Raw genomic sequence first — 13,383 nt, 5'->3', positions numbered from 1 at the left:
ACATAAAACAAAGAATTCATGCTATTCACAAGTAGTATCTTTTCTGGATAAGTAACATTATAGTATAAAATCCCCCTCTTCCCATAAATGTGTATGTTCAAATGGTGCTAGTCAATGATAACCTGCAAACCAACCTCACAGCTTCAGCGTAATTAAAGTTTACCTAGGTCAAGCATCGCCAAAATATACCCATAGATAGCAATGTACACAAAAAAATACTCTGAAATGTGAAGAATAGATAATTATAGGTTACACAATTATAGAAGATTCTTTTTCTTAATAAGATGTTAAATATGATTTTTTAAATTAATTAATTTATTTATTTTTGGCTGTGTTTGGTCTTTTGCTGTGCATGGGCTTTCTCTACTTGTGAAGAATGGGGGCTACTCTTCGTTGCGGTGCACAGGCTCCTCATTGCGGTGGCTTCTCTTGTTGCGGAGCACGGGCTCTAGGGTGCACGGGCTTCAGCAGTTGTGGCTCGAGGGCTCTAGAGCGCAGGCTCAGTAGTTGTGGCGCACGGACTTAGTTGCTCCGTGGCATGTGGGATCTTCCCGGACCAGGGCTCAAACCCGTGTCCCATGCATTGGCAGGCGGATTCTTAACTGCTGCGTCCCAGGGAATTCCCAGAATTTTCTTATCATTTTTATTTTTTGTGTGTTTTCCAAAATTTTCTATAACAATGTATTACTTTTATAATCAGAAAAACTAAAAATAAGCTTATTTAAAAATAAAAACAAAAACAGAAAGACCCAATCTAAGAAGTAACATTTGGAACTCAGCAAAAAAGTATCTACCACTTTCCCTAAACAATTTTTTTATTATCATCAGTTTGTATCCTATTGATAATGAAATTTCTTCTCAATGCCTTTTTGAAAAAAACATCCCCAGACTTAAGGATCAAAATAAAAAAAAACAAAATAAAGATGATTTTCAAATTCCAATTTCATGTTTTTCTGGATGAGAGTAATACAAATGTTAGTTGAAAATAACAATAGCATCATCACTTATAAAGAGAGTTACTACTTTTTAGGATAAAGTTATATTGAATTTATAAAAACAGTAACAAACATTTTGGAACTTACAGGAAATCCTTTAGTGATAGGAATTTCAATATTAAAGATGAGGATTCGGGCTCTGAAACGAGTGCAAACCTTAATGGGTTCTTTGGGGCCACAAAATATGCAGCCAACACTGTAACAACAACAAAACAAAAACAAAAAAGGAGAGCAGGTAGTTGGGGGGATAATTAAATACACATCCAATAGGAAACCTTTAAAACCATTAACAAGGTAAAACAATCCAGTAAATTAGGGACTTTTTCTAAATAGTCCCTTTTGGGTTAAAGCATGGCTTTACACCATTATTAACCTTATGTCATTTTCATACATTACAGTTTTCCCTCAAAGAACATGTCAGGTACACGCGTTGACGCATATTGATTTAAATTTTAGTAGGTTTTGCTTATCATTCTTACACTTCCACAAGTGCCTATTTTTGGCCAAATGAGATTCAGAATTAACACTCATTCTTTCATTTGAGCTGGTGAATTGCAAATTTTACGTGTTCTGAGGTCCTACATCCAAAACAATGGTCGCTTAAACTCATTTTCTCACTCACTTGATTTTGATGACATCCATCCCAACCAACGTGAGACTAACATGATCGCCCGCTGCCGCCCAGTCGACAGGTTCATCATGCAGAGTGATTCCTGGAAATGAGTAAGAACCAAAGCATACAGTGAAACACCTCAATATCAAACCATAACAACCAAGGGAGTTTGGCTGATTTGTGCCTCATCAGTCACTACTCATCATTTTCAATATGAATGGATTGAGATTGAGAAGTGTTAACTGTAAGCATTGAGGAAAACACACTTCCTCTAGACTTGACTCTTCTGGACCACCACCCTAAACATAAAGTGACTTGTATTTGTCCATAAAAGGCTGATTTCTACTTATTTAATCAAGATTTTTTAAACTCATTTACACGACTGGTATATTCATTAAATAGGCCCCATTCTAATACTTCTCTTATATTAATGGATACAGGCATAACAGTACAGTCCCAGTTATTTTTAAAACATAAAAGATGGGACTGGGGAAGATGCCTAGTAGTATTTAAGTTTTGCTCTAATTAGACAACCACGTAAACAATCTCTGAGTAACCCACAGGGCATCAGTACTCAGTCAGATGGTACCCTCGGCAGGCCCCTTCATTATTCCTGGCTCAAAAGAACTGCTTCCCAGAGAGACAGATGCACAATGATAAATAGTTTTATGAAAAGGAGGAGATTAATAGTGTAAGAAAATTTAATTTAAAAATGGTCCCAGCTATTGCTACCTTTATTACCTAGGGAAAATCCTGGAGTATAATTGCAAAGGGCAATAAAACTCAGGTATTTGAATAAAGGCTTTTAAAAGGTTTCTCATATTTTCTGATTCTGTGCAGTAAGTTCCTTTCCATAGGAACTTGAGTCTTATGATGAAGACAGTATGTAGACCAACCACTGGGGAACAGTTCTTGATTGACATGTTTTTAGTAAATTACAATTCACCCATCTCTTCCTGAAAATACTTATTTTTCCCATGTAGCATACTCTTAAGTGAGTTTCTTTGAGACTCTTTGGGAGTTCAAGGAGAACTTTAAGGGCTCTGAGACAACCTAAAGTTTTATTCCAAGTTTCATGTAGGTGCACATCTGCATTGATCTGAGAAGAGGGGCCATAACTTTCATCAAGGTATCAAAGAGGTTCCTGACTCTAAAAACGTTAACAATTATGATATTTAAAAATGTTTGTCAAATTTTCAACTAATTAAATTTAGTTTTTACATGTAAATTTAAAATGACCATATCTGAGTTTTGGTATGAAATGTGGAATTGAAGTCAGGAGCTAGCTACTTACATAGACTAGAGATTGCCTTTAGCTTAGGATTTAAGAGCTTTCATACTAGAAGTTCAATTAACAATATAAAATTTTCTGAAGATAATATATAATCTGACTTCCTTCCCCCAAACATGTCACACTGTCCTACATGTGATATTTATCTTCTTAAGGACTTTCTTCATTGGAGAAAGAAGTTCTTTTTTAACACTCCATGAACTTATATGTTAATAAAGTGAAAATGTAATTTAGAATTTCCATTTGTTGGTAGCAGATTTAGTCAGTTCTCTTTTTTAGGACACTACTGGTTAGTGAGCCACTGTAGCACCTAAAGTGTTCAGATAGAAGCGTGCATTAAACAATCAAGTAAATCAAGCAAAAGCATTAGGGTGAGAAATTGAGGACTGAGAATCTCCAAGTTGGGTTGAAAGGGTGGCTCTCAAGGAGTGAAGCAGTGCTTCTCATATGGCTTCCCTTTAAGAACCACCGGGTTAAAGATAAGTGGTTGGAGTTTTTCTGGTAGGGTAGGGACAGGAAAGAAAGAGGGAAAGAACGTAGAACTTTCAGAGGTGACCAAATTATGATTTTGGAGCTCACAAAGGAGCCAATCTGTAAGGTCTATGACCATGGTTTAGGATCATGGTTTTAATTCATGTCTGATTATATTTAAAAAAAATTTCCTATTCTCAAAAAGGTCTTTAACATATAAAGAAATTAGTATTTCAATAGTATTGCAGCTCTTGATCACTTTAAGAAACAACAGCAGAGATAATTTAACCTAAATTTAAAGATGAATAAGGGAATGAAAGCCAAAGTTATTTCCATTTTACCTTTTTCTTTCTACTTGCTTAGAGATCAAGAAAATTTTGTTAGATAAAAATAATATACACTTTTTTAAAAAGAATCATTTTCCACAGACCTTTTGTTTGCAAGTTTACTTTATAGTATAAAACAGATCTTCAGTTTTATGTTGAAGTCAGAAGTTTAGTTGGAAGCTAGAATAAGGTAAGTATAGAATTATAAACTTTTAAGCAGAATTCAAAGAAGAAGAACATGTATACATGTAAGGTCAAATGATCAGAAGATAGAAACAGTTATAAGCTATTATGAAAGGTCATATACGTGCAAAAGCAATAATTGTGGCACTTAAAACTAGCTCAATTTCTCTTTTCAACATTAGGATTCTCTCCATTTGCATCTTATTTTCTTAAGTCTTCCTGTCAAAAATTTCTTTTGGTATAAACATGATCTAGGTTGTTAACTTATAGTAATTCTGAAATACACATTTCAAAACAACAGACTGTAGCACTCTGCTTTGCCATTGACTATTTAGTGCCAGGATGGGGTCAGACTTAATTTCTGCTACTGAATACTATTTTAAATGTATGTGACAGGTGTCTATACATCTGGTTCAATCCTAGCCAGGCTTCTCGAATCAATGTCAAAAAAAAAAAAAAATGCTACCACAGTTAGAATGTTATATGTACATTTATACACACATAGTCACAACTGAAAAAAATCGTTTAATGTTTTCACATTTTTATCTTCAACAGTTAGTATCATTTTGACAGTCAGTTACAATTTCAGTAAGAGGTTATTTACTCTGGAGTTAATAACTAAACTACTTTTAAAAATCTGCTGTCTCAACTTAAGGGTTATTTAACAAAAGAACCTTGCAGAGGAATACCTTTTGCAGTACAAGTTTCATTAGGAGGCACTGCTAGCAGTCGGTCACCAGTTTGGATATAACCAGCTTCAATTTTACCAGTTACACAAAATCCAGATCCTTGATCTGCAAAACATGCCAAAATTTTATAATGGTTCACATAACAATATCATCTATGTTTAATACTGCTAGCTATACTTAGTTCCCTAGTAGTTATATAAAACTAGTAGTTCAATGAACATTAAGCAATGATCATTTCAGAATTTTCAATATATCTACTAAATATGACACACCACATTCTACTCTTGCTTTTCTTATAAATAAAAATATTTATATTAGAAAAAGTGGGAATTCATTCCTTTTTCAATTTCATTGAAATGAAATTTATTGAATACTTACTAAGTACCAGGCACAGTGCTAAACTCTGGGAATAAAGAGATGAAAATATAAGCCCCTACCTATAAGGAGTTTACACTAGTGAAGAGAAAGGCAAAAACAATTACATTGTCCTGAGACAAATGTTATTTATAATGTGCAATGGAAACAAAACAAGGTTCATCGAAGAATCCATGATGACGGCGAACGACTACACTTTAGCGAGGCACTTAGAAGAAGGAACAGGAGTTTACCAGATAGTTTGTGTGCATGTGCAAAGGCACAGTCATAACCAAATGTGGGACATGCTAAGACCCATGCGTCATTTATATGGAATTTATAATGGGGACCATTTGGAATAATGAGGGAAAGGGCAAGACAGGAGGCAAAAGAGGTAGACATGGGACAAATAATGACGGGGCCTCATAAATCACACTTAGGGCTTGAATTTCATCCTCAGTTAACTAACGGGAAACCAGAAAAGAATTGTGAATGGAAAAGTGACATGGTGGTGTTTCTGTGTCAGAGAGATGGGGAGGTTGACTGAAATGCATACATGGACTACAGAAAGGGAAGAAACTCAAGAATTTGAGAATAAGGTATGACAGATTTAGGGTGATAAGGTAAATGGGGGATAATGGCAAAAACAGAAAAATCTGAGATGTGCATTAATTGTGAGATAGGAAATTAAAGAACAAGATCCATTTTAGCCTTGGTGAATTTGAAGTGTCTGCAAGACATACAGATGGAGAAGATGCATTCAAGGGGGCACCAATCACACCAAATCCGTGAGAATGGTACCCTGGGAGCACACTCCCTGTGGAGATGCCCAGCAGTAGTTAGCAGATGTATCTGCAGAGTGAGAACAGGTCTGGGTTGGAGATTTGGGAAGCATTAAGACGCAGGAGATAGATGAAATCATGGATGTCGGTCCAAAGGGAGCATGTAGAATAAGAAGAGGACTGAAGTGATAGAACACGAGTCAAGGGACAGAGAAAGAGAAGCCCACAGAGAAGATACAGAAAGGTGAAAGAAACAGAAGAGCAGGAGAAAGTTGGTCACAGAAACGAAGGGGGAAAAGTTTCAAGGTGGATGTGGCTACGAGCCTCAGAAGTAATGCCAAATTCAAGTAAGATGGAACTAAGATAGAACTGAAAAATGTGTACTGACGTTGGCAACCAAGAGGGCATTTGATAATCTCAGTGGGAACTGAGATTGAGGCAAGCAATGCAGGCAGAAGCCAGGAAGCTGCCTGAAGAAAGAAGAGGAGGTAAACAAGTAGAGTCAGCAAACCCTGTTAATCAAAAAGAAAATTAAGCACCTCTTATATTTTAAATAGATAATAGGCATTTTGAAAAGAATTACCGTATTTCCTCTTCTACTAGAATGCTGGAAAATGATAATAATAAATTTCAATTTCATTGAATGATTTTTGCAAAGCACCTTCATTTATTCATTTATTAAACAACGTTTATTAAGCATGTGTTATGTGCCAGGCACTGAGCTAGGTCTTGCAAATATGGCTATAGAAGCGACAGTACTTGCCCTCAAGGAGTTCACAATCTAAGTGAAATAAACAGCACAGGAACAATTATAAAACTACATGAAAAATGCAGTGACAGAGGATACAGAGAACACAGAGCGACACCTTAGGGTATGTGTGTGGGTGACCTCAATTATCACCCCAGAATTATCAATTTATTGCTGCTCAGTTCCAAATCTAATCTTTACTTCCTGCACTGTGATAATGGAGATATGGGGAGCAGCTGACATCTTTACCATACTGATTATTCCAATATATAAGTTATATATTGGAATAATAAGTTATATCCTTTTATTTATTAAGACCTTTTATTCCATTTCCATTTTATATTTTTCTGTGTAGGGCCTTGTACACATTAAACTGGATGTATTCTTAGGTATTTAATACAACACCTCCTCCAACACCTCTTCTGAGTTTGTCCTTCCTTGGGTTCTCTTCCTCAGCCATAGGGGACCATATAGTGCCCTTGTATCTTATAGTCACTCTTTTTAATATATTAATAATCCTTTATATTAAACTTCCCATTTTACATATGTGTGGTATCTATTTCCTGACCCAGACTGCTATATATGGGTAGGAAATGGACAAGTAAAGAGAGAGAAGAGCACAACATGGGTAGACATAGTGGCAATAAAAACTCTATGTGATTAGGAAATACTGAATGATCCAGTTCAGTTGAAGGATACAAAAACTAAAGGAATCTAATGGGAGAAAAAAACTATGAGGCTAGACAGATAAAGGATCAGGGTTTTTTTTATACTTGGAAGGTGAGTATGAGTTGGGGAAATGGTAAGTAAATTGAAGATTCTTCCGGGCAGGGGTGTTAAGTAACTAGAATTGTATACCACTGGCATAAAGAAGGAAGAATCTGAAGACAACATGATAATTTTGTCCAACAACAGAGGTCAGGAGAGAATGGAAAGGCAGGGACCATACTGAAGAAGGCCAATAGAGGTAGCACTTACCTTTGAAAACATCAGATACACATAATCTAAAAGGCTTGTCAACAGATCTTCGAGGAGGCCTGAAGGAATCTGGAAAAAATGGTAAAATGGCAAGGTTTAATTTTAAAGTAATTTTTGACTCATGTCCAATGAGTCCACTATACTCCCATGTCTCTCAGAAAATAATTTTTTAATAAATACTAACAGCAAATTGACTGTGATTCATATAATACTCTAGTTTATAAAATGTTTTCACGTGTGTTTTCTCATTAATGTCACAACAGTCTGTGAGGTAGGTAGAGCAGGCATTAATTAAACAAGAAAAATTTAGCATCAGTTTAAATATTGCATAATTTCAAAATTGGTAACCTAGCTCCTCTGACTACAAATCCTATGCTTTTTCACACATATCACTGTCCCCCATAAAGAACTCTAAATAATAATTAATATCAAGTTCATAATGTATTAAAATTAATATGGCAGTATTCTTACCAATTTGTTCTAATAAACATAGTCCTTTATACCATTTTGTAAGTTCACTTGACTGAGATCTTGTGATTAGATTTTCACCACTGAGACCACTTGTAGGGATAAAAGCTACATCACTTTCCTATAAAAAAGATTGAACATATGAAACTCAATACAACATTGTTTTTAAAAAGTTAAAAGGTTCACTATTAGCATAACTGTACCAAGTTTGCAAAAGCAACACTGTACTTTTTAAAAAGTAATAGAAATCAGAGAACTACTGCCCTGAAGTTATCTGATACAACAGTTTTCAACTTTCTTGATTCTGTGGGAGGGAAACGTACAAGCATTAAGTATTGAGTGTTTCCAAAACACTCAAGCATTTTTACCTAGTAACATAGGCATAGTTCACATTTTTGCTGGAGAAATTTCTCTCTACTAGTTTCCACATTCCTCTGTGACCTCCTTAAACCTATACATCTAATTTAATAGGTGGAGAAAAAGTCTTCTACTTATACTAGGTCCAAGCCAATTTATAAAATGTATGCAATTTTCTAAAATGAAGTAATCCAGGGAATTCCCAGGCAGTCCAGCGATTAGGGCTCTGCGCTCCCACTGCAGGGATCCCTGGTTGGGGAACTAAGATCCTGCATGCCACGCGTGGCATGGCAATAAACGGTCAAACAAACAAACAAACAAATAAAATGAAGTAATCCAAAGAATGTAAGATATACGTAATACCAGAGAGAAATAAAAACAAAAAGAATTAAAATCCTGAACAAGAATACCAAAGTAGTTTTTTCTCTCATATCAGTAAGATGAGACTTAAGGAAAGTACCCAAATAAATTTAAAATTATCTTACCTTAAAACCTGCTTGCTTAAGAAAGTGCCCAAGTTTTCCAGTAATCTCTTGAAACCTCTCTTGTTGCCAATTAACCTGATAAACATCCAATTAATTTTTAAAACTATGCTTCAGACCATGCTGTATATAAAAAATTTAAATTTTTGCAATAAAATATAAACAGTCAAGACTATAAAATATAATTATAAAATCTATTAAATATGAAATCTATTAAAATTAAAGCTCACAATGTCAGATCTTACTATTAATATGATCTAAAAGTAACTTTTCTTACAACAGAAAGGCTGGAAACAAACTCCAATGTTTATAGAATTTTTTGTATATGCTAAAAGTGACTTCAAATGTGGGGAGAAAAAGTGAATAACTTATTAAATTGTGCCTGGACCAACTGCTGAAATAAAATAAAATTACTGACACCACCCCCGCAAGTCAAACAGACATCTTAGTGTATGTATATGTAATATGAACTCTAGATAACCATTCCCATGCTATAGTATTTAGGAGTAAATGTAACAATGTCTATAACTTGTAACTTACATGGAAATTCATGTCAAAATAAGATGGATTAATGGATGGATACAGGGGTAGATAGACAAAAATGAGATCAAGCAAGTGGCAGAATATTATGTAGTAGGTATAATATGGGTGTTACTGTAAAATTCTTTCAACTTTTCTTTATGTCTGAAAATCTACATACTGGGAAAAAATAAAAGGTATATGTAATAATGACACTATAAAAGAGCTATGTAGAAAAACCTAGGTGAATATGAATTTGATCCCAGGGTAAGAAAATACCTAAGCATAATGAAAGAAATCAAAAGGAAATAGTAATATCTTTAAATTAAGCTTATAAATTGATTTTTTAAAGTTACAAAAGTGAGCAAATTACATAAATTCCAAAAGAAAAAATACAAATGATAATATACAAAGTATATTTAAATATTATGACCATTCATAGAAGAGTAAGTTTAAAGAAGAAAAATCATGTTTTATATACCAAATTGGAATACAATCTTTTAATAACAGCTGTGTTGATAAGAATTTGGGGAAGTGAACACACCATATAGAAGTAAATAACTAGAACTTTTCTCAAAGACATTTTCATCATGTACAGCATGTCTTAAAAAATATATATATCCTTAGGCCCAGAAATTTCCATAGAATAGACTACTTCTAAACACACACACACACACAAAACTGGAAATATTCAAAAGTAGGGGATTGTCTGAATAAATTTTAGTATATCTTTAAAATACACTAGAATAAAGCAATAAAATCTACCTCTTTGCCTCTTTGCCTAAAAATTATTAATTACTTGGAAACATGAACAAGAATATTGTCATTTTTTTTAAAAAGTAGATAATGAAACAGACTAGAACCCAATATTATTAAAAAAAGATTTTTATGTGTAAAAATAAATTGGATGGAAGTACAAAATGAAAAGTTAAAAATTGGGTGGGAGAGTTAGAAATACAGGTTATTCCAGCTTTTATTTATACTAAAATAAACATGCATTTTTATAACTTAAAATGACTTTAAGATTTATAAATTAATTCTGAAAGTGAGAATTTATCTTCTTGCTTAAAAATTACTAATACCTCATTTATTTAATATTAGCATCATGAATTTATTTTTTAAAATATGACAACTGGACTAAGAAAATGTATACTAGTCACACCTGAGGTCATCAATACGGCAGAACATCATCTTAACTACCATCTAAAACGAATTCTCAAGAAGCCTTTAAATACCTGATCCATTTTATTGACTGCAACTGCGAGCTGGGTCACTCCCAGAGAACGAACCAAGAGGCCATGTTCTCGTGTTTGTCCCCCAGTCTCAAATCCAGCTTCAAACTCTCCCCTGCTGGCATCTACAACCAAAACAGCTACATCTGCCTAAAAAAGAAAAAAATAACAATCAAAACTAGACATAATGTCACAGCATTTTAATTCAAAGGACAGATTATTAAATTAATTGTGTTGGTGAGATTTTAAAGGCAGACTCTAACCCGACACCAAACACAAAGCAAATCAAAGGAATTACACAGATGGATTAAAATTTTAAATAGAAGAAAGTACTAGCATGTGCCAAAAAAATAATGACATAAAGAATAAAAAATTCCCATATTTGATTACATAATAATTATGATAACCAGGCAAAGGAGGAAAAACATAAAATTAAAACATACTTAAACAGGGACAAATATTTATAACATTTAAGATGAAAATTATAATCTTAATATCAAGTCTTTACCAAAGAAGAAAAAAAAGTACAGCTCCATAGAAAACTAGTTAAAGGATACAAGCAACTTGCTAAAGAAGAAATATAAATGTCCAATAAACATTAAGAAAATTCAAATTTATTAGAAACCAAAAAAAAAAGGACATTAAAAACACATCAACATATTCCTCCCTTCTCCAATTTTACAAATCGCAATGTCAAAGATTTAAAAGACAAAATTATTTACACAGGCAAGGGTGCAGGGAGACAGGCATTCATATACATTGCCTGCGGGACAGTAAGTCCACCGCCTTTCTGGAGGCCATTTTCACAATAAGTATCAAGAGCCTTAAAATTATGTTTATTTTGTTTCCCATCAACTCTGTATCTAGGAATTTATCCTAGAGAAGTAATTATGGATCTACAAAGAAATTTGTCAGAGTACTGTTTATAATGATAAAAAAGTTGTCAATAAATGAATTTTCAAAAAATTGCATATTCACCCCCTACAGCCACCAAAAAAGAACCTGAATAACAAAGTTTCCTAACCTTTGTGGACCATTTTGAGAATCAGATGAAAGACATTTCTTCTCTTATGCTCAATTTACACACACACACACACACACACACACACACACACACACACACACACACGCACAAAGAAGGAAAAGCGCTAACCTTAGCTTAGGTCATTTTCTTCTTTAGCCTTACTGAACCTAGTTTTACAGGTTCCCACTATTCCTTTGAGTTGTTGATGCTTCTTTATGTGACTCCACTTGCACCATATGAATGCAGCGTTTCAAAATTTGCAGAAAACAGTTTGTGCAACCATAGATGTTCCTCCATTCTCATTCTCATCAATGATTTCTGTCAGTGCATTGTCAGGACATTTCTTAAATGAACACTCCATCTTTCATTTACCCCTTTTACAGTTTTTGCCTTGTATGCATACCTGTTCTTATAGAAATCTGCTTTTCTGTAATTCAGAATATAATGTCTAAATTTGGCACTCCCCTCTTCAGCTATCTCAGACTGTTACAAGACAATCACTTTTTCTCAAGGGTCCTCTTATATTCGATTCACATCAAGTGCTCTGGCCTTTTGGTCAGAACAGAGTCCAGAACAGCTTTTCTCTCTGTTGTTTCCTCAATGACACTTCATGATTCTGCTATCAGTTTTTAAAGATTTTCACATATGTCATCATATAATCCACACCATAATGGGAAATGAAATGGTCATAAAGTAAGTAAAGCATTTATCAGATACTCTGCTCGGAACACAACAGAACTTTATAATTTAAATCAGAAGTATCATGTACATACTTTGGTGGGGGCAATTTACACTATTATTTCTATTCTTTTTCCTTTAATTCTTACCCAAATATTCCTTCTGCTTTATATCTACTCTTAAGTGCATCTTTCATACCCAATCCTTCATGACTTCTAATGTTAAACTCCTAATTTCTTCAATGAGATCCAGTTCTTTTGATCAAGGATTCTTAGTTAAAAGCACAAACTAAAGCAATCAATTTGAAAACTGGCTCTTTCACTCATGTGTAGTCACTAGCAGGTCCCACGCCTCAGGCAAATAGACAGCTATCTCACCTCACAGAAACACTGGGGGATAAATGTAGTTTACTTAAAGCCCTGACCTTCCAAATCCTAGGCTCAATGACTGTAAATCTCCTTCTCATCAGGTTTTGCTAATAACTGTCAAATTATATTTACTTTTTTAGTTTAAAAATGGAAAGTCATTGAACTGGTATTAAGATACCTAAGTCAGTAAGTATTCTTCCTGATCCTCTTTCCTATTAACATCTCAAAAAAAATTACTGGGCAATTTCTCTATTCTTTCTAAGCAACAGCTTGTCTTTGGGAGCTCAAATGCCTATACATTTTCAAGGAAGCCTTTTAAGTGGTAAAAAGCGATCTCTCCTCATCCATCATGTATACTGTGTATATTCTTCTTGTAGTACATCTGTGTTAGCCTTTCATTGTTACATGTCTTACCTTTCTACACTGTGATTTCCTTGAGGAGAGGCAACATGTGCCATATGCATCTCTGTATCCAGCAAAGCCTACCACAGTACTTCATACACTGGGTACGTTACTTAACGTCTTTGAGCCTATTTCTTCATTTGTCTTATAATGGAATTCAATTCAATACTCTCTAAAATCCCTTCTTACCCTAATTCCATCAGGAGTTTGGAATAAATGTTCTTTACGATTACTCCGGACTCTAAGATTCTAGGATTAAAAAACATTTTAGTGTCATTGTGTGTTCTGGTGTTTGCCTCCCCCAGTAAACTATCAAAATGTGCTTTGTAGTCCATCATATCTCCACACTGCCTACCATTGTGCTTGGCACACAGCAGGCATTCAGTAAGTTTTCACTGAATGAAAACATACATACATACACAC

The 13,383-nt window shown here is 34.3% G+C and overlaps 1 protein-coding gene across 6 annotated transcripts in view; it reads right to left on the bottom strand.

Moving 5' to 3' along the window:
• HBS1L (HBS1 like translational GTPase) overlaps nt 1-13,383 on the bottom strand; it is an 83,556-nt gene that overhangs the window by 8,542 nt on the left and 61,631 nt on the right. For all 6 annotated transcript variants that reach the window (XR_009005146.1, XR_009005144.1, XR_009005145.1 and 3 more), the window contains 7 exons: nt 10,492-10,638; nt 8,741-8,815; nt 7,902-8,019; nt 7,431-7,499; nt 4,569-4,673; nt 1,618-1,708; nt 1,083-1,191 (listed from right to left, as the gene is read on the bottom strand). Coding sequence is in view for 1 of the 6 variants with exons in the window: in XM_007190903.2 (XP_007190965.2) it covers nt 1,083-1,191; nt 1,618-1,708; nt 4,569-4,673; nt 7,431-7,499; nt 7,902-8,019; nt 8,741-8,815; nt 10,492-10,638 (714 nt within the window). In the remaining 5 variants the exon portion in view is untranslated. The remainder of the gene's footprint in view (nt 1-1,082; nt 1,192-1,617; nt 1,709-4,568; nt 4,674-7,430; nt 7,500-7,901; nt 8,020-8,740; nt 8,816-10,491; nt 10,639-13,383) is intronic.

This window comes from Balaenoptera acutorostrata, chromosome 14 (genome assembly GCF_949987535.1).
Source record: "Balaenoptera acutorostrata chromosome 14, mBalAcu1.1, whole genome shotgun sequence".
NCBI lineage: Eukaryota > Metazoa > Chordata > Mammalia > Artiodactyla > Balaenopteridae > Balaenoptera > Balaenoptera acutorostrata.
This window is presented reverse-complemented; position numbering and strand designations above follow the sequence as displayed.